Source organism: Harpia harpyja, chromosome 10 (assembly GCF_026419915.1).
Source record: "Harpia harpyja isolate bHarHar1 chromosome 10, bHarHar1 primary haplotype, whole genome shotgun sequence".
NCBI lineage: Eukaryota > Metazoa > Chordata > Aves > Accipitriformes > Accipitridae > Harpia > Harpia harpyja.
The window spans coordinates 25,399,998-25,424,684 of record NC_068949.1 but is presented as its reverse complement, the minus strand read 5'-3'; the positions used below and the strand labels follow the sequence as shown (position 1 = coordinate 25,424,684).

The 24,687-nt window shown below is 45.0% G+C and overlaps 2 protein-coding genes across 3 annotated transcripts in view; one reads left to right on the top strand and one right to left on the bottom strand.

Moving 5' to 3' along the window:
* Positions 1-7,901, top strand: part of RBP3 (retinol binding protein 3) — a 30,924-nt gene extending 23,023 nt beyond the window's left edge. The window contains exon 4 of the mRNA XM_052798979.1: positions 7,831-7,901. Coding sequence (XP_052654939.1) covers positions 7,831-7,877 — 47 coding nt within the window. The 3' untranslated portion in view covers positions 7,878-7,901. The remainder of the gene's footprint in view (positions 1-7,830) is intronic.
* ZNF488 (zinc finger protein 488) lies at positions 387-21,687 on the bottom strand. Of its 2 annotated transcripts, none has more exons than XM_052798985.1 (4): positions 21,314-21,687; positions 8,178-8,400; positions 3,785-4,013; positions 387-1,936 (listed from the first exon to the last, which is right to left on the bottom strand). In XM_052798985.1, exons 2-4 carry the CDS (start codon positions 8,394-8,396, stop codon positions 768-770), a joined length of 1,617 nt encoding a protein of 538 aa, XP_052654945.1. In that variant the 5' UTR covers positions 8,397-8,400; positions 21,314-21,687; the 3' UTR covers positions 387-767. The 2 variants fall into 2 exon arrangements, with proteins under 2 accessions (XP_052654945.1, XP_052654946.1); XM_052798986.1 differs by lacking the exon at positions 21,314-21,687 and adding an exon at positions 20,601-21,098.
* Positions 21,688-24,687: the final 3,000 nt, after the last annotated feature.

Below are 24,687 nucleotides of genomic sequence, written 5' to 3'. Positions count from 1 at the left end.
TTCAGTCTAGAAAAGAGGAGGCTGAGGGGAGACCTTATCGCTCTCTACAACTACCTGAAAGGGGGTTGTAGTGAGGAGGGTGCTGGTCTCTTCTGTCAGGTGGCTGGAGATAGGACAAGAGGAAATGGCCTCAAGTTGAGGCAAGGGAGATTTAGGTTAGATATTAGGAAAAATTTTTTTACTGAGAGGGTTGTCAAACATTGGAATGGGCTGCCCAGGGAAGTGGTTGATTCACCATCCCTGGAGGTATTCAAAAAGCGAGTGGACAGGGTACTCCAGGGCATGGTTTAGGGGGCATGGTTAATGGTTAGACTCGATGATCTTGAAGGTCTTTTCCAACCGAAATGATTCTATGATTCTATGATTCTATGATTCCTTATTCAATGAGGTGGTTGTCACTTCTGTATTTACATTGTACTGCACAGACACCAGCAAATCAAATACAAGCAAAGAAAACTCTGTTTGCAAAACAATGATTTTGTTCCCAACTCTTTGCAAATTAATACTGCATGTGCATTCATTTCACTATTTTATTTCCTCAAAAATAGATTGACAAGGGCTAGGTTGAGTTTTCAAAACTTACAACCCACTCAGACTCTTGTAAACATTTTATATTTTTTTTGCAAAGCATCTATTATAAATTATTGTAAACAGTGATTTCCTGTAAGACATTAATGTAAACTCAAAAAGAAATGGATACAAGTGAACTACGTTTCCCTTCTTTACCCAACCTGCCCAGTCCCTTGGTGAGATCCATCTGCACAGCTCTAATTATGAGAAGTCATGTGCCGGGATAAATGATGGCGTTCTCGGAAGTACTCGTGACAAATGGGACATGTTAGCTTCTCCTCTCGTCTCCTCTTGCACTGGGATTCAGTTGAGGAGTATTCTTTTTTGTGATGTGACCGCATGTGGAAGACTAAATCGGATGTCATGCGAAAGGACAGGTTGCATTTGGCACACCAGTTCTGGGCAGCCACTCCAAAGGACGTGAAAGTAGGGGGAAGAAGAGTCAAGGAAGAGGAGGAGGAGGAAGAAGAAGTGGTGGTTGTGTTTTGTAACTGTCCTCCTGCTTGTTTGGGCCATGGTTCTGAGGTATATGGGAAAACATTGCTCTGAGTGATGCTTGTCTGCAGCATCTGAGCATTACACAAATCACTGACAAAGAACTTGGAATTGAGAAGCGTGCTGCAGTACATGATGTCTGTGGTGGCAATGAAGCCAGACAGCTCCCCCAGGCTCTTTGGTGACTCACTCATGGGATGAGAAGAATTTATTGCAGCTCTTTCTGCTAGACACTTACTGGGTTTGCTAAAAGCACTCTTCTGTTCTCCTGGGGCTCTGGTGGGCCACACAAAGGAGAATGCACTACCAGAGGAGTTCAGCAACACTTCCTTTGATACCTGCTTTTTACCAAGTGGGACCATGCCATCCTCCCCTTCTGGCTCCTTCGGTCTCTCATTCCTCAGCTTCTCCTTCATCCTCCTGACCTCAGTGAAAGCGCTCTGCTTCTGCTCTAAAGCATCCTTCCTAGCTGACTGCTTCCCTGAACTAAGCTTCCAGAAAGACCCAGCCAACGCATGCTCTCCCCCAACCTCTTCCTTGCCCCCATAGTTATGTTCCTCACTTAGATTATTGGTTTTCTCCAACAACACTGTTTTCCTGCTCCTGTTGTTCTCAGCCTCTTCAGATTTTGCTCTCCTTTCTCCTGTGAGACCATGGGCATCATCTTTACAAGCTGCCATTTTGACCTCTAGATCCCTTGCCAGGCTGTGGAAATTCGTGGTCTGCTCAGCTAAGTTGTTCTTTTCAGTCTTAGGGTTCTGGAAGTTTCTCCATAGCAGGGCGCTCTTCTCTGGGACACATAGGAAGCGGACATGGGAGAGATAGGAATGCTCACATTTAAAGATTCGGTTGCATTCTTGGCATCTCAACTCTGCAGAAACAGACAACAGATGATGAGTTTTGCAAAGGTGGAATCATGGATGGATGCAGAGCCTGACCCTGCCATTGACACAAACAAAAAAACAGAAACATCTCTTGTGTCATACAAGATTACAAACGGTAAAGGTAATGCCAGTGCAGAATCAGGTCCCTTGCTGCTATGGAAAATGGTTCACTCATATTTGCCTCCATGCACTACTCACAGAAATGCTTTCATTTAGACTTTCAAGCCAAGTTTGTATTATGTAAAATGGCCAGAACACAACGGTCTAGATAAAAGCATATGGACTTCATGACAATTTGAGGTCTGAACCCAGATTTGTGTCTACATTTCCTGAGTAAGTCACTGGCTTTAATACAGGCTGAATGTTAAATTCTATATACCCAAGTAATAATGTGTTTTAGACCTGGACTCAAAGATTTTGACACGAGCGTCTATTTTCTGCATAGGACACTCTGGAAGTTTAACACCTTTCACAAATCATCTGACAGTAATGCCTGAAGCCCTTACTCATGCTCATTTGGCAAACTGCTATGTGCCTTAAGGCACAGATGCCTGTGGCACAGAAAATAATGTTCAAAGTGAAACAATGCCAGTGATGGGCAGGAGGAATGGGGAACACTGTTTTCTTCTGGCCTTCAGATGGACTGCATCTCTGGTTCACTGGGACTATTGATTGTCCATGAATTGACGGTATATAATTCAGTGACCAAGACACATATGGCACATCTTAACCTTTGTAAACAGTATCCATGCTACGTTATTTCACAACACACAGCAGTTTTTAAATGCAAATGATGCCACACAGCACCTGAGGCCCAGGATACATAGGAAAGTTCATACATTGGTTGGGTAGAACTACAAACCCCTAATTTGTGGGCTCAGCACAGCTTAGATCACTTCCCAAACTACAGAACTGAACTTTTTACAAGAAAATAAGGCTGCTGATTGGGGTGGAACAGTGTGTGTCTACACAGAAGCTAACAGAATACACTGAAATTAGTTAAAATGATTTAGTGGGTTCCTGCTATGAATGTGTCTATGTTAATTTAATATTAATTTACAGGCAAATACATTACCATATAAATTTACCAACTCATACCTTTACCAACCTACACCTTTACTAATCAACCTATATAAGCTGTGTTTAAATCAACCAAAGGGAATGTATAAAGAGTTTTGTTCCAGTCTAACTAGATCAAAGTTTGGAGCAAATGACAGCTGGAGCCAACCTTGGCATGGACCTGACAGTGATTTGCTTGGTCTCTCTGTATTCTAGATTTTTATTTTTTCAACAATTGCCAAGTCAATTTATATTAGAGCAATAAATTTCTAGCAACGTCTCAGAATTAAAATCATGCCCTTTTCCCACTGTGTCCCACGCTAAATAGGCAGACTGTGCTATATGCAGTACCGTTTGGACTGATATGGAATTTTATAGCCCTGCTCATTTACAAGATTATAGCTGAACACTAGCCTATACCTGATTCCTCAATGAGCTAAAAAAGGCATATTTCTAGGTGATATTTTAGGCTTCTAGGATTCCAAGGTGGTCAGGTGCATAGACTTCCATTACACAGCTCAAAAATTTCAGCATTAATCCCTAGCGCACCATCCTCTGCTGGAAAGGAGCAGTGAAAATGGCATTGAGAACTGCAAATTTTTTCTTGCTCTATGCCTCCAGCTCAATCGCCAAAGCAGAAGGTCTTTTTTCTTAGCTGACTGGCTACGGATTTAGACAGGTTTTATTTCCTGTATTACAAGATCACCATGTACTAAAGAAGTTGCAGACTCACTTCAGTCCTCAGTGACCCTTGCCGTCAGCAGTTTGGTACTTACCATTCTGTGGACTCTGTGCTTTTATCTCATTGAAACCCAAGAGGCAGGAAAGCTCCTCATCATACCAGACAAGCAGCTCCTCATTTTTGTTGATCTTCCTGGTAGAGCGATAATATAACTGACTGTTTTCTAAGTAAGCTTCCAAGTTCTGCTCCTTGCTATTGGCAGCTGCTTGTACAAGTCTCATCCAAGGCAGTCCTGTGGGACTGTGCACAGACGTAACGTCTACCTGTGAGACAGGACACAAAAAAGGGAAGTTTCAGGTCTTGGGACCCAAAATAGGTTTCAACCAAATTCAAGAATAAAGCCTGTTTTCTGCCTCACACAGACCCAGTATGCCAAAGCTGTGAGCCCAATTTATATGCCAGTGTCACCAAATCCAAAGCCATCACAGGGAGAAGGCTTCCCTGGTGTGAGTGCCTAGAGCTCTGGGACTACAGCTGTATCGGAGGGAGAAGGAGAGACCGATGTTCACATGTAATCTCTCATGGTAATACCAGGGCTGGTACGTTGGTCAATCTCTAGCCCACTCATGGCAAGGATGATGTCCTCTGTCCGATGCAGGCTGTCCCATGGGACTGTGTCAGGTGTGGATCACAGAGGTACAGAAGGTGTGCTCCTCTGTAAGTTGGGGGTCTCAAACCCAAGGGAAAAAGGGATATAAGTCAGGAGAGGTGCGAGTGCTGTGGTCTGGGGGGTATGAGATGTGCAGACTCCTGGATCGGTGCAGTGTGAGCCCGGAAATGAACACAGTTGCATGTGGAGTTTTTCAATGATGTAAGAGGACACAGATCAGGAGCTGTAAGAATAATCTCGGTTATTTGATTCAACACCCCAAGGAGACAACATCTGCATATAAAACTGTTTGGCTAGATTACATAAAAATTAGATTTGAATAAATACAACTAAGAAGCACTTATATGCTTTCCTTTTCCACTTTTATGCTTTTCCCACTTACATGCTCTTTCCTTTCTCAGAAGTAAAATTATATATTCCTATTCCTGCCTTTGATAAATCAATTAAATTCATTTCAAGGTATCTGAACAGATAAAACCTCATCAGATTAATATTTTTTATTAAATTATTTCTGACAGTTGCGAGGGGTTGATTTACTTTTAGTATGCGTGCATTCAGAAATACCAAACAGATTAAGTTAAAACATGTTGCTTAGGTTGCAAGGTCAGGCACTCAGAAGTTAAAAAAATAATATTAAGTCTACTGCTCAAATTAAATTTCCCTTCTGTGTATATATTACAGCATAGTCCACAGTCACATACACTCCTTTCTCCATAGGACTCCTGAGTCATTTGGTCACAGGTTGACCATGCTCTGGAAATAATAAAACGATAAAACATTTGGCTCTGTCTTCCTCATTCAGTGTGTGGCTCCCATCTTAGTTACTTTATTGCATTTGCTCTGAATAGGGAATGATTTATTTCTTTATAGGTTTTTCCTTGGTGTTTACCACAGCACATCTATGTCCTCTGCAGTATTTGAAAGATGGGGAAGATTTTCATAGCTTGAAGGCTGAAACACAGGGCGTTCAAGGGCAACATTTACATGCATAAAAAGCCTCAACTAATTTTGAAGGACTAAGTCATTGTTTAGAAAGGAAGTTTGGAAATGAAAAATGTCTGATGACAAGTATGATCTAAATTTCACCCCAAGCAATGTATAGCTCTTTGTTTCCCACTAATTGCAGGGCAGCCATTCATTGGTGTTTGGTATCAGAAACAGTATTTGGGGTATTTCTTTCTCTGTTTTTAACTCTCCCTGACTATTACCTACCATGAAAAGCATGACCACATTAGTAGCTTGAAAACAAGAATGAACCATTAAGGGACCGTTAGGATAAGAGTTAATTAGTATAAGGGAGAAAATAAATTAGCATGCCCTGTAACTGGTTCTCTCTAAACGCCATGGTAATTAACAATGATTGAGAAATACAAAAGTCTGACAGCGACACAAGCACACCCACCCACACACAGTGGTTGTAACTAATAGCTATGACAGAGGCTGTCATTTATTAGTTTCTGTGTTTCAGAAACACTGAGCATCCACCCAGCTCTCTAAGCAAAGTCAAAGGGAACACAGCTCCTCCAGGAACCAGGACTCCAGGGAAAGAGCTGAGAGCACTTAAAGAAGGTGGGGAGGAGTAAAGGACAGAACATAAGATCTGGGTGCCGTCAACTAGAAGCATGCACCAGCTTTAGTTTTTCCATGTGTTTAGACACACTACAAACCCTACAAGTCCACCCTCTTCTGGTGATGGCAATCCCTCAGATGAATCCTTTGCACCCATGTAAGAGGTAAAGGCTTCACAGCTGGGCTTCCTTGATGTGGCTTCCTTGATAGAGGCTGGAGGATAAGGGAGAGAATAAGACTCTTCCTTGGAACCCACAAGAAGCTGTAAGGGGCGGAGGAACTCAGTGGGACATACAGCTTTATAAGGGGTCAGTTTGCTTTGCTGGGGTAAATGGCTGGCTGGAAAGAACCACCAGCGCCAATGGTTGCCAAGGCATTTTCTTTGCCCAAGCATACAAATTGGCCCAAGGACCTCAAGTTAGGGTCTCCAAGAGGATGAGAGAAAAAACATAGAGCTCCCTTTTGGACTAAACATAAAAGCCCAAGATGAGGAAACCCTTGTTAGAAATAATATTCCCCAAAGTCTTGCAGGAGTGCTGCCGAGCTATGATGATCATGAACCTCAGCTGCGAAGAATCCACCTTGCCAAATTATTCCTGCCTGTAATTCTGTTTGTACCATAGCCAGCATAACAAAATCCATTTCTTCTTTTGCACCTCAATGCCTTGATAACAATATAGTATCATGATTGAATTGTTAATTAATTGTCTACACACAGTGTTGGGAGCTTAACAATAGTTCCTGATTTCTGGAAGGCTTACTTTTAATTATGAGTAGCTAACAGGATATGGGACCACCAATTGCATCTGAAACAGCTACTTGCACAGAATTTGAGGTATTTACTGCCAAAAGACAGAGATCTGAGCCAACTCAGGCATCCAATTTCACGGCTGCATAACAATGACTTAGCTCAAACGTAGCAAAACACTAAAGCCATCCCTTTGGAGGGCTCTTCCAATGTAGAAACCCCTTGAGGCTCTTTCTTGAGTCTACATTCATTCCAAAACTCCCAGGAGAAATACAGAAATATTCCATAAATAAAGCCTCATTTCAGGAGAGGTCTTTCTCCAAAGAGCTTGTAGTTCTCCTGGAATACTAATAACACTGTCCAAGCATGCAAACTTGTGCCAGAGACTCAAACAAATAGTCAGAAAAACCCTAAAGCCTCTTCTTCTCTTTCTTGTTTAAAGTAAAAGTGTCAAACAGGTATCTCCCACAGCTGCATCTTCCATATTACACGTACTCCCTGGGATTTGTCTCCTCCAGAGCACAGAAATCTTAGGAGAACCTGGATCTCTCCCAAATCCATCCATGCCATAGCGTGTGGTAAATTCACTTGCCTCACATTGTAAAACACTACCTCCCTGTCTTCATCTAGACCAGTGGTGATTAAAATGCACTCCAAGACCCAGAAAGCCAAAGTAAGAGGCCAGCATGAGACATATGCATTGTCCAAATGAAAATCTTATGATAAACAGTAGCTAGGGAACAAAAAAGTTCCAACTAGAGCTGGAGAGTTAACAATCCATCACAGTCCTGGGGTTTCTGACTTGCCCTACATGACAGTTCCTTTTGTTTCACAGACATATCTCTGTGGCTTCTCTACAGTGACTGAAAAGTGCAGCTGTAACACAGACAGACATATCTAAGGTAACTTCAGGAGGTCCATGTACTAATAGCAATAAGTTGTGGTTGCCTGAAGATTGTGCAGACTAGTTGCCTGACTGATAACTTCTACAGTTGATAGAGCCTGTGCTGAGATCACTGCTATTGTGATTTTACTTTTATGGATAACTGGCCAAATTGAGTTAATGCTTGCTCAGATCTGTCAATAAATGCTGTGAATGTACCACCTACATGAATCAGTGCAATGCCACAGTCTTCCCTCTCTGCTCTCACAGGGCTGTCACACCTCCTGATAAGCCTCCTTTGTAAGGATGAAACCTGAGCATGAAGATTCTAAACTATTTGTCCCTCCTTCCTCCTATTTCCAGTCAGTGCTGAAGCAGGTCATCCATCATCAGCCTAGAAGTGGGACTTTGTATTTTTCCTGCAAAGGAGACAGTTTTCACTGAGGTCCCTCCAGTCTACAGCTCGTAAATCAGAAATGCACTAGCTACTTCTCCCCTTTGAAGGAGCTGTTAGTTGTGCTGAACAAAACAAAAATCTACCCCTTGGCAAAGTTACCTTCTCAGCGATGGTGTAACCCTTTTTGATATGACTGACATTAAATGCTGCTTCCTCCTACCTTAAAGACATAGTGGATGTTCCGTCTATCAGAACACTTCAGAGCAATAAAAGCTACAGTGTCCAGCAGGGTGTTCTGGAGCATGCATGGTCCAAAAACAACTTCTTCGGGAATGTCTTGTGTGGTATGAACAGTCGCCAATATGTCTGGAAAATGGTGATGCAGAAGTTTGTTGTCAGTTGTCCAAAGGAATTTAGGCAAAGATGTAAGTTCCATCATAAACCTGTAAAATAAACAAACAAGAAATCGCATTTGGAATAGAGATGGAAATGGAAGGGGGCATCACTACTTACAATATAAAGGCTTCCAGGAGCTGCAGGTGAATTGTAAGAGCATGTCAGCACATTGTTGGTTACAGAGTTTACAGCTTTATTAACATCCAGTTCAGAAAGATAAAAATGACTTTGCGAAATCTTAGATTTGTAAAGAAGTGAGTTAGTTACTCTTTTCTGGAATAGGCAGACACTCTAAGAGTTCAACTCCTGCTACACTGCTACACTTTACAGCCAGGAATAAGAAGCTTTGGGAACAGTAAGGAAAATTTTCAGTGAGTGGAACTCAGCATATTCTTGTTCGGCATATTCTCAGATATCCTTCTTATTTATTAGTAGTAGTTTGTCAAAGTGTGAAGAAAGGTAGAGAAGGAGAACAACAACAACAAAAGCAAGCACTTTCTGAAATGCATTTTGAAAAAGCTGTGCTTTTTCATTTCGGAGTGCAACATCAGTCTAGTTTCTGGTTAAGCCGGTACAAAACCAGGAATAACCTGAATCCCAAGTCTATCCAACTCGAATGCACAAATTCTGTGGAGATTGACAGAAGGACTATTTTCATTCCATCTCAAAATATATATGGGATCTTACTTACCTGCTGTTGTTGGGAAAATCGAATCAGATTATGAATCTTTGCACGGTGATACTCTTAGCATAATGTTAGTAGAGACAGCTGTCTTTAGAAGATGAATTTTCCTACCCTGAATGTAGAATATTACATTTTTCAGAGCAGAGGTGACTTCTGCAATGTGAGCCACAATCTGAGAACTCTGTATGCAGTGAGGAGGCAGGTTTGAGTTATTTGTCATTTGAAGCTTCTCTAGGTTTTTAATAAAGATATTGCCACCCCCAGCTCCCAGCTGGAGGTCATAGAAAACCCCTCATTTATGCCATCAAGAGCTGGATCAGGTCCATTAGGCAGAGAAAATTAAAGAGAACAGCAACAAGCCCTGAAGAGGCCTTAGCCTAATAAATACTGAGATAGAAGGGCTGAAGATCCAGTCTAATCTTTCTCACTCTCTGCCAACAGAATTGATTTGTTACTCACTGACTCATGACTTAAACTGAAGTGATATAAAGTGCTCAGGAGAGTTGCACTGATTTAACTAAGTCAATTTCTAAATCAGTATAGTTAATTCAGTATAATTTCCTCCTGGTTGGCAAGGTCTAAGGCCCTACCCTGAAAATATTAAAATACATGGTTACATATGCAGTAAGTAGCAAAAATCTGAAGGATGAAGGCCTAAACCAGACAACCAAGGCAAACAGTCGGACGTAAAAGGCAAAAGAAAGGTCAGATGGCTTACCAGAAATTAGTTGCTAACAGAAGGATAGACTGGGTTTCTGCTTTCTGTTAATGATGAGTTTCATGGCCTGGTTTCCCAATAATCTCCTAAAGTTACTATTGGTGCGAGACCAGAATGATAGGATCTATGTGTACAGTTGTATAATATATAGCAACTACCAAAATAAATACAACATATTCACATGTCTGTGTGTGTTTCCATTTAAACTATAGCAATTTTTAATAAATGAAAACAGTCAAGGCATATTTATTTTAAATAATACCAAAAATAAAAGTTCCAAACCAATCAGAACGTAAATTTGAGATCTAAAATGCTTAAAAGTCTCTCTAAGTAAGAAAAAGTTTAAAAATCAATTGCAACTTTAGCCAGTTGTTTTCTAAAGAATTCACATTCAGGAAATTCCTAATCTCTTCTGATATTATTTTACTTATCCACTTATCCACTAGAAGACTACTCCTCTTACTAAGATTTCCCTTTCTGTGAAATTCATCTGAATTTCTCCATGTAAACTAAGAGAATGCCGTGCCTTGGCACACTGCTGTCACTCCAGAGGAAACAGAAATCCAGGGCCCTCAAACCTGAGTTTTCAGTGGGGAAGGATGCTGGATTTGAGCACACACACTTCTAAGAAGAGGGTGGGTGCTACCTGTGTGCAGTCAGTCTCTTCCTCCAGAAATCTGAGCCCAAGCACAGACACAAGGGTCTGAAGAAGCTACACTGCTCCCAGCTAGCTACTGCTGCCTGCTACTTTTCTCTGTTTCAGCGGCTTTTCAAAGAGGTACCGTAAACCCAACCCTAACAAGAACCACTTCTCCAGACACTGAAAGTGTGCGAATACCAAGAAAAAGTGTGAGATCGGTGTGTAACAGCACCACCTAGTGATTGCTGCCCTAATATATGTCCCAAAGAAAGACTCCCAAAGGAGCAGGACGCACTTCAGCACTGTTACCTGCAAGAGGGGTCTGCAAACCATCAGCTCCCAGAGCACACCCACAGCCCACACCTCCAACCCAGACAGCTCTTCTGAGCTCCCTGCTGAAGGTGTCAACAGTTCCAGGCAACGTCTGTGCTGCTTACTGTGCTGCCTACTCCCCTGCCCCAAATCCTGAATACAGAAGGGCTTCCATACACCCAAAAGGAAGGGCAGGACCTAAGCCCCTGGACATCGGAGTCTCTGCCTGTTATGCACTGTCCCACAGGCCTGCCTGCAGGCTAATCCTCCCTTCTGAGGAGAAGAAGGGAAGCCATCACTCCTCATTAGAATCACTGCCCTATGGCAAAGGTATCTGGCTATGGGGCAAATAAATCAATATTTATTCTCCAGCATATAAATCAATATGTGCACATCTTCAGTTCCATTTAATTCACCTAGATTGATGGGATATGGGAAATGCAGGTTAATAAGGAATACCAGATATTTTCTAACAGATCTTTCTCCTATCCAAACTCAAGCATCCCTCAAACTCAATATGCCATTACAGTTTGCTTGTTTCTAAGTGACTTGTGAATTAGTCGAAGATCTGTGATGGGCAAAAAAAATCCCCCAAACCTACAGGCATAAATGCCAAAGTCTCAAGCGCTGTCTTGGCAGCCGTGGTTGTATTCGACTCTTGCACGGAAGGGTCAACTTCATGAAAAGTTATGAAAGGATGTACTGTGCGTACACAGCAAATGAGCTTGTTACGGTCAGCCTTGCGCCAAAAGGTTTTGGCATGGGAAGATCAGTCTCTTCAAATAATTTGTCGAATGCACCATCTAGTGCTACATCTCAGTATAATAGTGTCCCAAGACAAAGTGACAGCAAGACATCCCTGAGTCCCTGGTGCATCACCACAGCTTCTGAGCACCCTGTCAGGCATGAATTGCTTCTCTCATGAGTAGGTCATTCTCTCTTCCACCCTCTGCTCAAACAGGAGGTTAGGTGCCTCCAAAGGTACTGGGTTTTATAGGGTCTGATCAGGGTTATGTCAGGTATGGAGCGTAATTTAAATTTACAGCGTTCTCTTTTTGAAACAGAGAAGGTAGGCTGAAGATGTGCTGCTGGTACTCCGAGTGGAGAGTGGTGATACTCTGCAACATCTTTAGCAGAAAAAGGGTGAATCTTTTTTCTACAGTCTCCAAATAGCATGAGAAAGCTCTTCCCTCTGCTTTCAGCCTGTCTTACAGAGGCAAGTTCATCAGCTGAGGGGTAACAGCAAGCAAGCATGACTGTACTGCTTTCAAAAATGAGCTGCAAAGGGATGTGCTGCACGCTGTGGGCTTTCCGACCTGGGCCAGCAGTCACTCAGAGGTCTCCTGGCAAAGCGCAGATTCATCCACAAGACAGTACTGGAACAAGTTCTGCCTCCTGCACAGGTGAGGGGTGGTAGGGGGGTTCTCTGGTAGCTCCAGCCCTTATCTTGGATAACTGAAATACTGAGCTCCTCAAAAGTAAAGACTGAGTCTTGAAACATGACTTGAGAGAGAGAAATTGAATTGATTTACTTTCTGAACACTCTGGTGGAGCACAGGAAACACAACAGATGAGCTGAAGGGAGATAAAAGGACCATGGACAACAGGAGTAAGAGGACAAGGGGAGCTAAGTATCTACAAAAGCTTCACAGGCATCACTGCAATATTAAGGCTGGATTGTGCAACTCAGCAGCTACAGCATAAAACAGGGTACACACACACACACATGCAGACAACCTAGGCAATGTATTTCTGCATTGCAGACTTTTTAAAATGGCTTTTTAATGGTTGTTGCTGTTAAAGAAACTTATCAGGCTGCATGACACTTTTTCAGAAAGTTTACTAACAGAGACTTTACCTTCGTCCCATGAATATGAGGCTGGTAGTGTCTGGAAAATGCACACAGAGGTGCCTTTTCAGCAAAGCTCAGGAAAGTTTAGCAGTATCCCAAGCCTAAATCCGCCCACTGCTCTTCCCCTAGTAAGTCCACTAAATATTCACTGACACTTTACAGGAGTAAATCTCAACAGGGTATGGACATGAGATTGCCCGGGGCCCTAATCAGCTCTGCTCTTTTCAGTCTTGCCACCACTCATTGCAAACCCAGAGATAGCCGAGGAATGACTGTGTGCCAGGTCAGGTTAAACTGCTGCCAGAAGGGCATCTGCTGGATTCTCCAAGGGGGTCAGCAGGTGTGTGACTACACTATGGCAGCATGTAGTGCAGAAGGCTTGCTGCGTAATAGTCAATGCAACCTCATAGCTTGAAAGCACCAGTAGATAGCTTAGTGTTGCTGGAATATAGCAGCACTGCCCGCAGCGCTTAAAACACATGACAGAAATGAGCTAGAACAAAGTAAGATCACATGTAAGTAGGCCAGAATATAAATCTGAAATACCTCTCAATTTCAATGGAAGTTTGATTTGGATTGCGACTGACCTCTACATATTTTTCATTTGGTTATAATCTAAAGCCAAAACTTCAGCCACAACCAAGAATGCTTTTTTTTTTGCAAAGCTTTCCTCAGTTTTCAGGAACCTCAGACTTGAACCTGAATGAAAATTCTACACCAACCCATGAACCCAGTACTTGAGCTCTTGTTTAATTCTAAATCCAGTCTCAATGCAAATCCCACATCTTTGCCAACAGTCTTCATAGTCTAAGGAAAGTCATACTTATTAAGAATCTACAAATGGAGTCATAACGAGAAATGGAGAAGGTATACTAGAGTGCCTGGCATTTTTCTCCAACAGGCTGAAGTAGGTGAATTGCTCACATTCTTCATAGTGAGCGAAGGACAGAGAAAATGATAATAACAGAGAATTCTTCACTACTTCAACTAACCAATTACCCTTCTCTTATGCTATTGATTTCCACATTTTGGCTACCGCCTTTAAGAAGTGATAATTCTGCTGTGCTCTCATTTCTTAAAGATTCACTAGTTGTACATCTGAATACTTCACTCTTTTTCTACTATATACCAAAGTTTACAGAACTCTGTCATAAGCCTCTTTGTGAAGGTCGTATCTTCAGCTCTGTATCATGCAGGCAATGATATGCTTGCCTCAAACTGCCAATGCTGGGAGTGCCATTGCCTCCCAGAGACATGATCCTCCTCATGCAACATAATCCTGCTGGTTTTGCTCATGTTCTGCATAAGCAGTTCCTATCCCTCTGGGCTCACCCACACACGTCTCTGAAAGGGTGAAATAAAATGAATATTTATAGTGTTTTAGTAGCACATTAGAGTCAGATCACCTGCTAGACGATGGGTACTCTCCATATTCTATCTGTCACAGATGCAAATTCTTCATATGGATGAGTTTAGGGACTTGCTGTTTAATGGACTCTTCATCCCCCAGAGAGTATCTGATACACATATACCATGTCCCTGAGTGATGGATTTTGCATCTTGATTTCTGAGAAGTGTGACAGATCTGTCAAACAACAAGTACCTATGGGCAGGCAACTCCCTATGGATTATGCAACTGCGGATGTTCCATCGAAAAGCACATGAAATAGATGGTGCTCACAGCAACTGCTCCCAGCTTGCTTGCTTCCAGAAGCAGCACACAAATTGCTAGTCATCTTTTGGTTTCCTGAATGCTCTTCCAAGCTGGAACCCTGCAGATAGCCTTCTCCTCCTCTCTCACCACTTCCTAGCACTTGCATATCATCCCATTAACCAACTAGGGTTACAACTTCTGCCTTCCTGAAAAATTTTTACGTAGCTCCCTCACCTCATGCAAAAAATAGGTTTCTAGAGAGGGGAAGTGAGAGAAGGGCATAGGGACAATTCTGAGCTAATTTTCAGATCCCTGATTTTCTACTCTATGGCCTTCAGATGTCACTGCAAGCTCTCCTAAGAAATGCCTGGAAATGCCCAAATGTAGAAAGACCAATTTGAGCAAGGACTCCCCTGCCTCCTATTTTCATAGGACTTGGCCCAATTCTCCTTGCCACAGTGACAATGTTGAACTGTGGCATCACTTGGAGTTTCTTGGTGGTCATAAAAGCACCGATAGCCTTGCTTAATATTACGATCAACTCTGCAAGTGTGAAGGAAACAAATGAATCACCTTTGCAAGAGGGGAACCTTTTCAGCCAGAACTTAATTAGTGATATCACTTTCAAAGCAATTACCCTAGTTGGAAAAAAAAATACAGCATAGAAGTTACTCGTAAAAACTAATGCAAGTATTTGATCCTGGAAAGCATCATCCCACAGCCTCCCCAACCATTTTTACATCTACTCCAGACTTTCTCCAGAGCAGGGATTAACGTAAACTGTATAGCTCTGCATTTGCCATGTCAACAAAACTGAAAGAAAAAAAAAAGAAATGTTAAATACCAGAACTATCATTTCCTTCACCTTTTAACTTACTCCTCTCTACTCAAAAGTGTGACGGCATTTTCCCTGAAGCGCATAACCTGTGACTTCATGCCAATGCACTCCTGTGGCCGCTGCCAAAACTGCCTTTGATTTCAATAGGAGGTCTGTTGGTCTGAGGAATCCATGATCAGACATGCAGTGTCACACACAATAAACTACAGATATTAAAGGAATTGAGCTGATGCAGATAGAGTGCTTCTGTCTGCAGCATTTATTATTCTCTGTTGTTATAAGGAACTGAAGATTCTTAACACATGAAGGGAATTCCAAGGGAATCAGGGAAGGAAAAGTGAAAAAATCCACTTCTTGGGTTTTATACATTTGCTTTCCTTCTGTGCGAGGTTTTCTTCTCTTTTTATTCAAGTTGTGAACTGCAAAGGAGAAGAATGAAAACTAAAGCTGAGGGAAACAGGCAGGAAATCAAAGAAAGGAATGGAGAAATCTTGTTTTAAAAGATAAGTAATTCCAGAACCCACAAAATAAATCCTGAAAGATACTGCAACCTGTTTCTTCCATCTATTAAATTACAAGCTGAGAAGGTCCTTTTAAAGCATGAAAAGTCTGAACAAGTCATTTCTTTCAGCTCACTGCTGCTGTAAGACAGAGCTTCTGTGCTTCAGCCTGGGTGCAGATCTGGGAGCTGTTTCTTTTTGGGCATGAAGTGGTTCCTTCATAGCTTTACTGCTGAAAAGCTCGTGTACATGAAGAAAATTGTACCAGTGTACATGGAGAGAACAGGCAGATATAGCTAAGTGCTGCCATTGCCAGCCTGATTGGGATGAACAAAGCTAGCTGTGGGTTTGCTACCCCTCAGAGAGCCATTATATCCCAAGCAGAGTAGACAAAAGTCTTCGATTACCTTAGAAAGGAAAGAATTGCTGTTGATTTTAAGAAAGAAAACTAGTCATGTGTCACTTATTTCTAAGTCTCAAGGTTAGCAACCTGTCCATCTTTGAGAAACAGCTCATAGACAATATTCCTTGAATTTCTGAGCTCTGAGTATGTTCTTTCACCCTCCCATTTTTACTGGAGGCAAATTTGGATCCCAGCAATGATTCTGCATAGAAGGAAGGGGGCAGCTGATCCAAAGAGGGCCCTTTCCTGCCAGTGAGCCACTTCCCATCTATGCGTTAAGAACTGCCCAATTAGCACTTATAAAGTAATGGAGATAATGATGATAAAACCTGTGGAGACTGGAAATTTTTTGCTGTCCAGGGCTACAACTGGGGCACACTGTGGGTACCTCTCTTCTCAGTTCCTCATAGCCCTTGATGTACTGCTGCTCTGAACATATCCCCTGTACTCCTGGGATGACTCAGTCCCTGCAGATTGCCTGAGCTAGGCATCTAGGAAGAAGCAGAAGGAAACACAACTATGCACCAAGGAGGAATCTGCTGACTGCAGAGATGAACTGAATCTAAAGAGAGTGGAATAAAATTGGGACTGAACTAGCTTGATGCATGAAAATGCTTTTCCCTTGGCATTCCAGGCATCCCCAGCTTTCTTTCCTCATACCTTCTGGTACAGCAGCTGCACAACTCTCACCTGACAAGCCCCCAAAATAGTGGGTAGAAACAGGGAAACTCACTGCCTAGCATCCCCTGAAAGGATCGTAAGGCAGCTCAGAGCGAAGAGCCTGATGTCTGCTTTGAGCTTCCAGAAACTGGCGCCTTCTGGAATGTGAGTTCAGTTTGGAGGTTTTATTGTGAATCAGAGACCTGCAAGCTTATGGGGTGCTCACAATTTTGTTGTTGTATCATCATGATATCTGCAGGGAGCAGTTCTCCAATTCTTACTATTTTAAGGCTCTATGGTCTTCAGACTGTCTTCCATCACCTGAAATCCCCAGTACATGCAATGTAAGCTGACAGCTCTTGATGAACCATCATTATATCTTGGCTGGATACCCAGCCTAGTGAATCATGAAGCTGCCAAATCTTTTTATTATGAACAATCTCTCAAACTTCAGTGGGAATAATGAAGAAGACAGAACTAAAATCCCTGCTTGGAAATGAGTAAATATATTTGCTTTAAGCAAGTCTTGTGACATACAGGAGCCATTTGGAAGTGCAGATTAAAAGAAAAGCTTCCAAGTTTCTTCTTGTTTTCTCTGAGGATAGGGAAAGTTGAAGTGGGCTCTCCTGATGCATGGTAGCTGCCCCACAGACATGTAGAGCTGCCCCTCCAAAGTAGATGCAGATTGAATCACTTCTCCAAAACCACCACAAGGATGCAATTTCCACTCTTTACCTAAAGCGCAGGAACAAAATGTCTGAGAATGAGCATCAGATCTAGCCTGATGAGAAAATAACTGAGATTTGAACAAGTGCCAGTAGGGTCATGTACCCTAGCCCCACTGACTTTCAAATGGTGGCTCAGCACCAAACTTCCCTATGTTCTTAGGAAATTTACACACTGAACCCCTATTTCTATTGCCACCATCTTGCATGGCCGGAAACAGGGTAGGCAGGCGAGGAATGGACTATCCCACATAGCAGGAAAGTCTGATCAATACTGATGTGCTGGGATATGTGATGCAACAGTATCTGCATAGCTCCGCGTGAAACCTTCTTTGCTTTAGCAGACCTTGTAGTAAACTGGAGGTTTTCAATCTGGTGGAACATGAGCGACAGAGTCACTGAGGTCTCTGTTCCACAACTCCCAGTGCTTGAATACAAGAAATGCAGTGCAAGCACTGGGGGGGTTCTTGATGTTTCAAGCTGGACAATGAGCAACAGTCATTCCATGCTGCCCTAATTAGAAAGGATGAAATAGGTTTATTTTCTGCTAGCCCAGTGGTTCAGACAGACTGGGTCTAGGAGTTTGGCTCCACAATGCATAAAATGTCAATACTCCTTTCCACTTGGGTTGGCCCCAGAGGCAGAATTTGTGCTTCTGTCTGGCACTGCATCTGATCCAATGGACCCTGGTGGATGGTACTGGCTTGTACAAGTCATTCATAAGTCAGACAATCCACCTGTGGATAAAGAGGAGTTGACTACAGCTCTGTGGTCTGCTGGCTTTGAAAGACTTAATTTTCCTGTGCAGGGCACAGTACTGAAGGGCTGATTCTTCACTGGACTAGAGCTGTTCTGTCTAATGGAAGCATTACCTTTATCCTCCCCTTTGCTCTTGTGGTTTCAAGGCCTAAAACCTAAAAAACAGGGTTCCTGTAGGATAAAGGGAGCATGTTTTAACTCTTCAGCCAGGATTAAGGACTACCAGACTGTAAATGTTATCAATTAAGATAATTTCAACTGCATAGTACATGCAGTACACTGTATGGATATATTTCAGTTCAGAGTACACAGTATTTCATATTCCAGACCTGAACTGTGCTAGTGGTCACCTCAGAGACTTGGTCTGGTTTCTGCTCCTGCTGCTCTGACATTGTTCACCATTCAGCAAGAGACATAATGCCCCAAAATGTCACAGGAGTTTCAAATTTTACAGGGGACAACCAGGAAGGGAGAGAAAGCAGTTGTGCCTCTACTTTTCTCACACATAAAAAAGCGTACAACAAACGCGCATTTTAAAGCAACAAAGTTATTCCATGGGAGGGGGAACAGAGAAGGCAACTATTCATCTGTCAACATAGTGCGAGGAAGTCACTTGTCACACAAATGTGTGCATTCACTTTCAGCAAAATCATTGTTTGATTCACATAAATAACAGCCCTGACCATGGCAATTTGTGCTAACGCATTTGTTCTCAAACAGATTTGTGCATATGCTCCTTCACCTAGACAAAACCACCACTCCCTACATGTAGCCACAGAAAATGGAGAAACAACCAACCCAATCCAAACACAACCAGACTGAACCAAACACAGACAGACTGAGCCAAAATGTGTAACTTGTGAAAACAGTCACAAATCATTTTTCCTCTCTCTTCATACAGTTCACATTCATGTTTCCTTTTCACAAATTAAAAGAAATTATGTTATCTGATTGATGTTCAAGACATAAGGTAATATATAAGCTACTTTCTTGTTTAACAGTCCTGCTGTTTATTTCTGGTAGCTCTCAATTTAAAAAAAATGTTGTATCTGTTCAAATGTTTCTTTCTGACAGGAAACTAATATAGTGGTGTGTAAGCATATACATATATATGTACACATATATATATACACACATACATGCATTCACAACTATACATATAGCTATATAATCTTTTGCGATTTTGCATGTTCATCATCTGTATTTGAAGAGAAATATTTTCAATCTGAGAGCAGTCACTTTCACATGGTTAATACTAGAGATTTCTTCAACAGTACTAAGTAACAATAACTTACATTAATCTTATTTACATTAATGCTAAACTTACTACATAATGTCAACTCCAATAACAGCAAGTAACTGAGCTGAAGAACACTATGTAATGTGAAATTGTGGGGAACAACATAAACAACTTATTTTGCACTACAATGAAGCACAGAAACCTTTTAATGGAAAGTGAATTTTGCAAATTAAAATAGGTCTGACCTAAAATTATTTGTTTCCCAACAAAATACTTTGTTCTTTGACCTGGTGCTTATTAATAGCATTTGCAAGTAACATACGACTGTGCTGTAGGAAAACTATATTCACAGATTCACAGCATTACAGACATGGAAATATCCACATATAACATACTAGGATTTAGCCAAGTAATTTCTTCTGTAAAATCTTCTGTACAATCTATAATTCTTTACACAGAATTTATGTTTGTACTTTCTCATCTGGTTATATTATGTTCAGATAATAGAAGCTAAAGTAATATTTTGACTTTACATTAAAATTTCTATGGCTATAAAGCTATTTTCTTCTATAAGATGATATCCCTATAGAGTTCTATAAGGCAGCTGTACTTTGCTTTGAAATACTGGAAGATGCTTAAATACAGAATAAATTTGCTTTCTCAAAGAGCAGCTTACGCTTTGGTGTAGTTTTACACATTTAGAGGAATAAATCCTGAATTTAATCTCCCAATCTTCCTATTGCCTAAAAAAATCCCTCTCTCTAGTACCAATTATATTTAATAAATGGTAACAATAGCTGTCAAGCACTAAATTTTGCATTTTTAAAAGCCAAAAATAAGGGATAGCTCCCCAGCAATAATGAATTATTAGATTCCGAATTTCATGCATGCTTTTTATTTAAGAGCAACTATATTAAAATAGAAAACTATTTAAAAACCATGTCTTCCATCAAGTTTTTACTGACATTTCTTCCAACTAGTACCTGTCAGATCACACAATAAAGTCATTAAAATGCTTCAAACATTTCTAGTGGACTGAATTCCTACAGAAACCTTTTCATGGAAGGATTTGCAAATGTAAAGACCAATGTGACATTTTAAAGTGACAACAATAGCAGCTTCTAACTTACTTAAGCAGTAGGAAATTTCTGCTAAGGAACATGGATATCCTTGTATTAGATACAAACAGAGAATAACAATGTGAGCTATTCCAAAGACAGTTCATCGGTTTCTTAAAAGCAATTAGACCCTAAGTAAGTACCTAAAGCCGCCGCGATGCTCTGATCACTTGTCGAAGTTGGAAGGCTGAGGAGAGCTGTAACCAAGAAAAAGGGCAACTGATGCTCGAGAGGTCTCGGCGAGAGAAGAGGAGCCGAGAGGGAAGAAAAGGGCTACGACCGCCGGGGTTGCCGGGGGGGGCCGCCTTCCCCCCGCCCCGAGCCGCCTCCGCATCGCCCCCCGGCAGCCCAGGGACGGCACCCGCCGCCCGGGGGACTCTCCTGGGGGCCCCTCGCCGCCGCGCTGAAGCGGGAGGTGACGAGGTGGGGGTTAAGCACTCGTCACCCAGCGGCAGCCCCGCGCCCTCGCCTGCTCCCCGGCAAAGCCCCCCGGGGCAGCCCGGCCCCGGGCACGGCAGGTCCCGGCGCCGCGGCAGCGCCCGGGCTGGTCGGGGACCCCCTCGGGCCGCCCCGCCCTCCCCTCGGAGCGCACCGGCCGCCACCGCGGCCCCTGGCCGCCGCCCTTACCGGCTCCGGCGGGGGGGGGGCAGCGCAGCGCTCCGCGGCCGCGCAGCCTGGGCGGGAGGGACGGCGCGGCGCGGCGCTGCCCGCTCCGCCGCGCGCTGCCCGCGCTCTGCCGGCGGCAGGGCGGCCGCCCCGGACCGGACCGGACCGGACCGCCCCGCCGGGCCCCCCCCCCGCCCGCCGGGCCCGCCCCCCGGGCCACCGCGGCCCCCTCTGCCCCAGCCCCGCTCACCTGGGGGTCCCGCTGCTGGCTCTCCGCGCACGGGGGCTCTCCGGCACCGGCGTCCCCGCCGTGCCCCCTTCCCGGCGCTCCTCTCCCAGGATCCCGCTACGGCCGCGTCCCCGCGGAGCCCTCACCCCACCGCCGGGGCCGCCCGGCCCCCCAAGAGCTGCGCCGGTAGTTCCTCCCCCGCCCCGCCGCCGCACCGCCCCGGCACGGCGGCATCCTCCTCCCCCGCGACGGCTCCCCGCCCAGAGCAGACCCCGGGAAACGCCTACCCCAGCGCCGGCCCCCCGGCCCCCCCCGCCGGCCCCGAGTCGTCCCCCTCCCCCGGGACCTGCTGCTACCCCCGCCGGCGGGGGCGCGGAGCTCTTCCCGAGGCAGAAGGCATCCCGGGAGCGGCTGCGAATTCAGCGCAGGCTGGGAAGGGGGGGGCCTCAGAAGGTGGACGGGATTCCCCCTTGTAACGGTACTTTTAAAAGAGGAGCTTCTTTTAAAATTGGGGGTAAAAACCCCCAACCAAGCAAAAACAATTCCAAAGCCTTCTTGCCAGTTGTCCTTTAGAGCATCTGACAACACTTTTGAATATAAGGCTGTTCTGGGAGCTGCAGGTATTGAGAAGAATGGCTCAAAAGGAAAATTACTGCTTCATAGAAAGTACTCGCAGGATACGAAATTAGGAATTTGTTTGAGGTATGAAACGATTTGTGGCACAGCTGGTATGTAAAATAAAACCATCAAACGTCTTGTCATAATCCAATATTCCCTAAATCTGGACTAGCGACATTGCTTTTGAAAGATGTCGTTCCATATAAATGCCTTTAACGCCTGGTAGAAAATTCTTATGAACATGTTGACAAATGAAATAACCCGGGTTATTTGATTAGTGTCCATGTAATCTGAATATTGGCTTGTATTGGGAAAAGAAACGTCAACACTTTAATGCTTTTGAAAGGACGGATTTTCGCCGCAATTAAAGCGTAATCTTATACCAATAAAGAAAGTGAATCACGCTCTACGTGTTCTGTGCTACTGGAATTAAAGCAGATGAAGTGAAGGGTTTGGGTTTTCTTTTAAAATGCAGCTCGGGCAGAACGAACAAAGTTACAGAGCATAACGGGGGCTTGGCAGCTGACCCACCGCGGTGGGAAGCCCTGCATCCTACCCACCTCTCAGGGACGGGTTTATGTGCCGGTGGCACCTCTCAACACTTCTTCGGAAACACTTTCTGATGTGAGGTGCAGGGGTCAGGAAACCGAGATGAACAATTCCCACTGCACTTCATAGCGCAAGAGTTCCTATTGTTGCAGCCTTTACGCAAATAGCTACAAAAGGCGTAGGAAGGGACAGTCAGACGTTGACGCCTGCCTTACGGAGCTTGAATCGCTGTGGGATAGTGCGCTGACGTAACCTGTGTCCCCGGGTAAGATCCGCATCTTACGGTCAGCTCAGCTGATGGTTGGTTTGGTTTTCCTTCGAGCAATACCCGAGCAAATGAGTCCGGGCGCCCGGTGCACCGGCAGTCCCGGGGCTGCGACCCCGGCCCGGCCCGGCCCGGCCTGCCTCCCCGCCCTTGGACAAAAACACTAACCCCCCCCCCCCCACCTCCCTCCGGTTCCGGACCTGTCAGGCTTGCCCGATGTATGTGACAGCCGCTGGAGGGGCTTGGATCGGAAAACCTGGTTTGGGAGAACCGGAGGCTGTGGCGGCGGGGGGCGGGTCTGCAGAGACACCCGCAAGCCCCCCGCCGTGCCCGACCCTCCTCGCAGGGGCTGGCCGAGGAGGGAAGGGGGGCTAGCAGGGCGCTAGCCCCACGTTCCCCAGTATTGTTGTTGTTGTTGTTCAGCACTAACAGTGGTAGTCGCTAGCCAGCGCTAATCGCGGTGGCATCACTGCTTTTAGCCTTAAAACATGCCCCCTCGCTGGGACCGCATACGCTTCGGAGAAGGCAGGTCAGGCAGCCTGTTCTCTTCGCAGAGTAAGATGATTTATGGGTGATCAGAGAAGGGCAACGCACACCGTCAGAAAATCGTTATACCCGATTTTTTCTTTGTAGTGCCTTATTCTGCTTTGGAGACTCCCTTGAAGCCTGCCGCGTTATTTTACGAAAACAATCCGATATTCAGGAAGCACCGAGGGAATCTGAAGCTATTAGCACTTTCATTCCGTTTTGGAAGGCCGCGGTGGCTGCGGGGGAGGACGGCTGCTTGGGGCAGGGGGTAGGGAGGGCGGCCGCGACGCGGTGTCGGGCTGCGGCTCCTGGGGCCCGTGCGGACTGCGGACGCTAGTGGGCACCGGCGAGGCCGAAGCCCGGCGGAACAGGAGGAAGGGGGATTCCTGCTGCCCGGCAGCCGCTTGCTCATTTTTTGTGAATGTCACCAAGGAGGATGTGGGTTTCTTGTATTTCTCCATGATCTAAGTAATCGCTGGGTCTCAACTGGCCAGTGCACAAAAACCTTTAAAGTGGTCAGCTCAAGCAGCGCATTCAACTTCTAGCTGTGCGTAGTTAAAACTGGGCGAGCGGCTGAAAACCGGTGGACCCTCTAATCTTTGCTTGATAAGTCCCCGACGGCCGCCGCGGTTGGATGTGTCTGAACTCGGTCCAGCCACAGAAACAGGGAACTGAAACCGAGATGCTTTCCCCGCCGCGCAAACTTTATTTCAGACTTGCGGCCGGCAACCTACACCGCCCAGAACACGCGAAGGGCTGCTGGAGGGGGCACGGGGTCCCACGGGGAAGGAGCTCTGCGCGGCGGGGGCAGGCGCGCCGCGTCCACGCGTGTCCTCGTCGGGCGCCGAGGGAAAGGGCTTGCCGGCTGCGTGGGAGCACCCCGCTGCCTCCCGATGGAGCCGCACACCTACCGCGGAGCCGGCAGGGCCCAGGACAGAGCTGCCGTGTGCTGCGGAGAAACGCCCCCCACGCCGCAGCCCGTCCAGGGCTTCCCCGCAGGGCAGCGGGCTGAGCCCCGCCCGGGGGGGTCGTGCGCCCCTTCGGGTACCAGCTTTGTCGCGGGGAGGAGGTGTCACTTTTTGCTGTTGGCACGTAGAAGCGGCTCCTGGCCGGAGCGTTATCGCTCCGCTTCCCGGGTGAAGAGGCCCCCAGCGAAGCGATGGGTGTTTGGGGGGCTACTGCCCGATGGGGCTGCGTGCCAACACCCCACAGGGGATGGATTCCCTCGACCTTGACTCGCGTTCAGAAGCCTCCCCCCAAGAGAGAGAAACGTCTAGTCCCAACTCTATCATGCAAAGTGACTCTGCGTGCATCCCTCCCGGTGGCTCTTTTCATTAATTAGGGGCTGCAAAGCGTCGGGGGGAGGGGGAAGTGGCTAGAAGCCACTAATTATTCAAACTTTGGAGACAGCATCCAGATGAGCTGGGTCAGCTCT

Excerpts from the sequence above, each read along its gene's own strand:
- ZNF488 (XM_052798985.1), bottom strand. The coding sequence starts at position 8,396 with ATGATGGAACTTACATCTTTGCCTAAATTCCTTTGGACAACTGACAAC. Across the intron at positions 4,014-8,177 it reads ACATCCACTATGTCTTTAAG|GTAGACGTTACGTCTGTGCA; the intron begins GTAGGAGGAAGC and ends CCTGTCTCACAG. Across the intron at positions 1,937-3,784 it reads AGCACAGAGTCCACAGAATG|AGTTGAGATGCCAAGAATGC; the intron begins GTAAGTACCAAA and ends CTGTTTCTGCAG.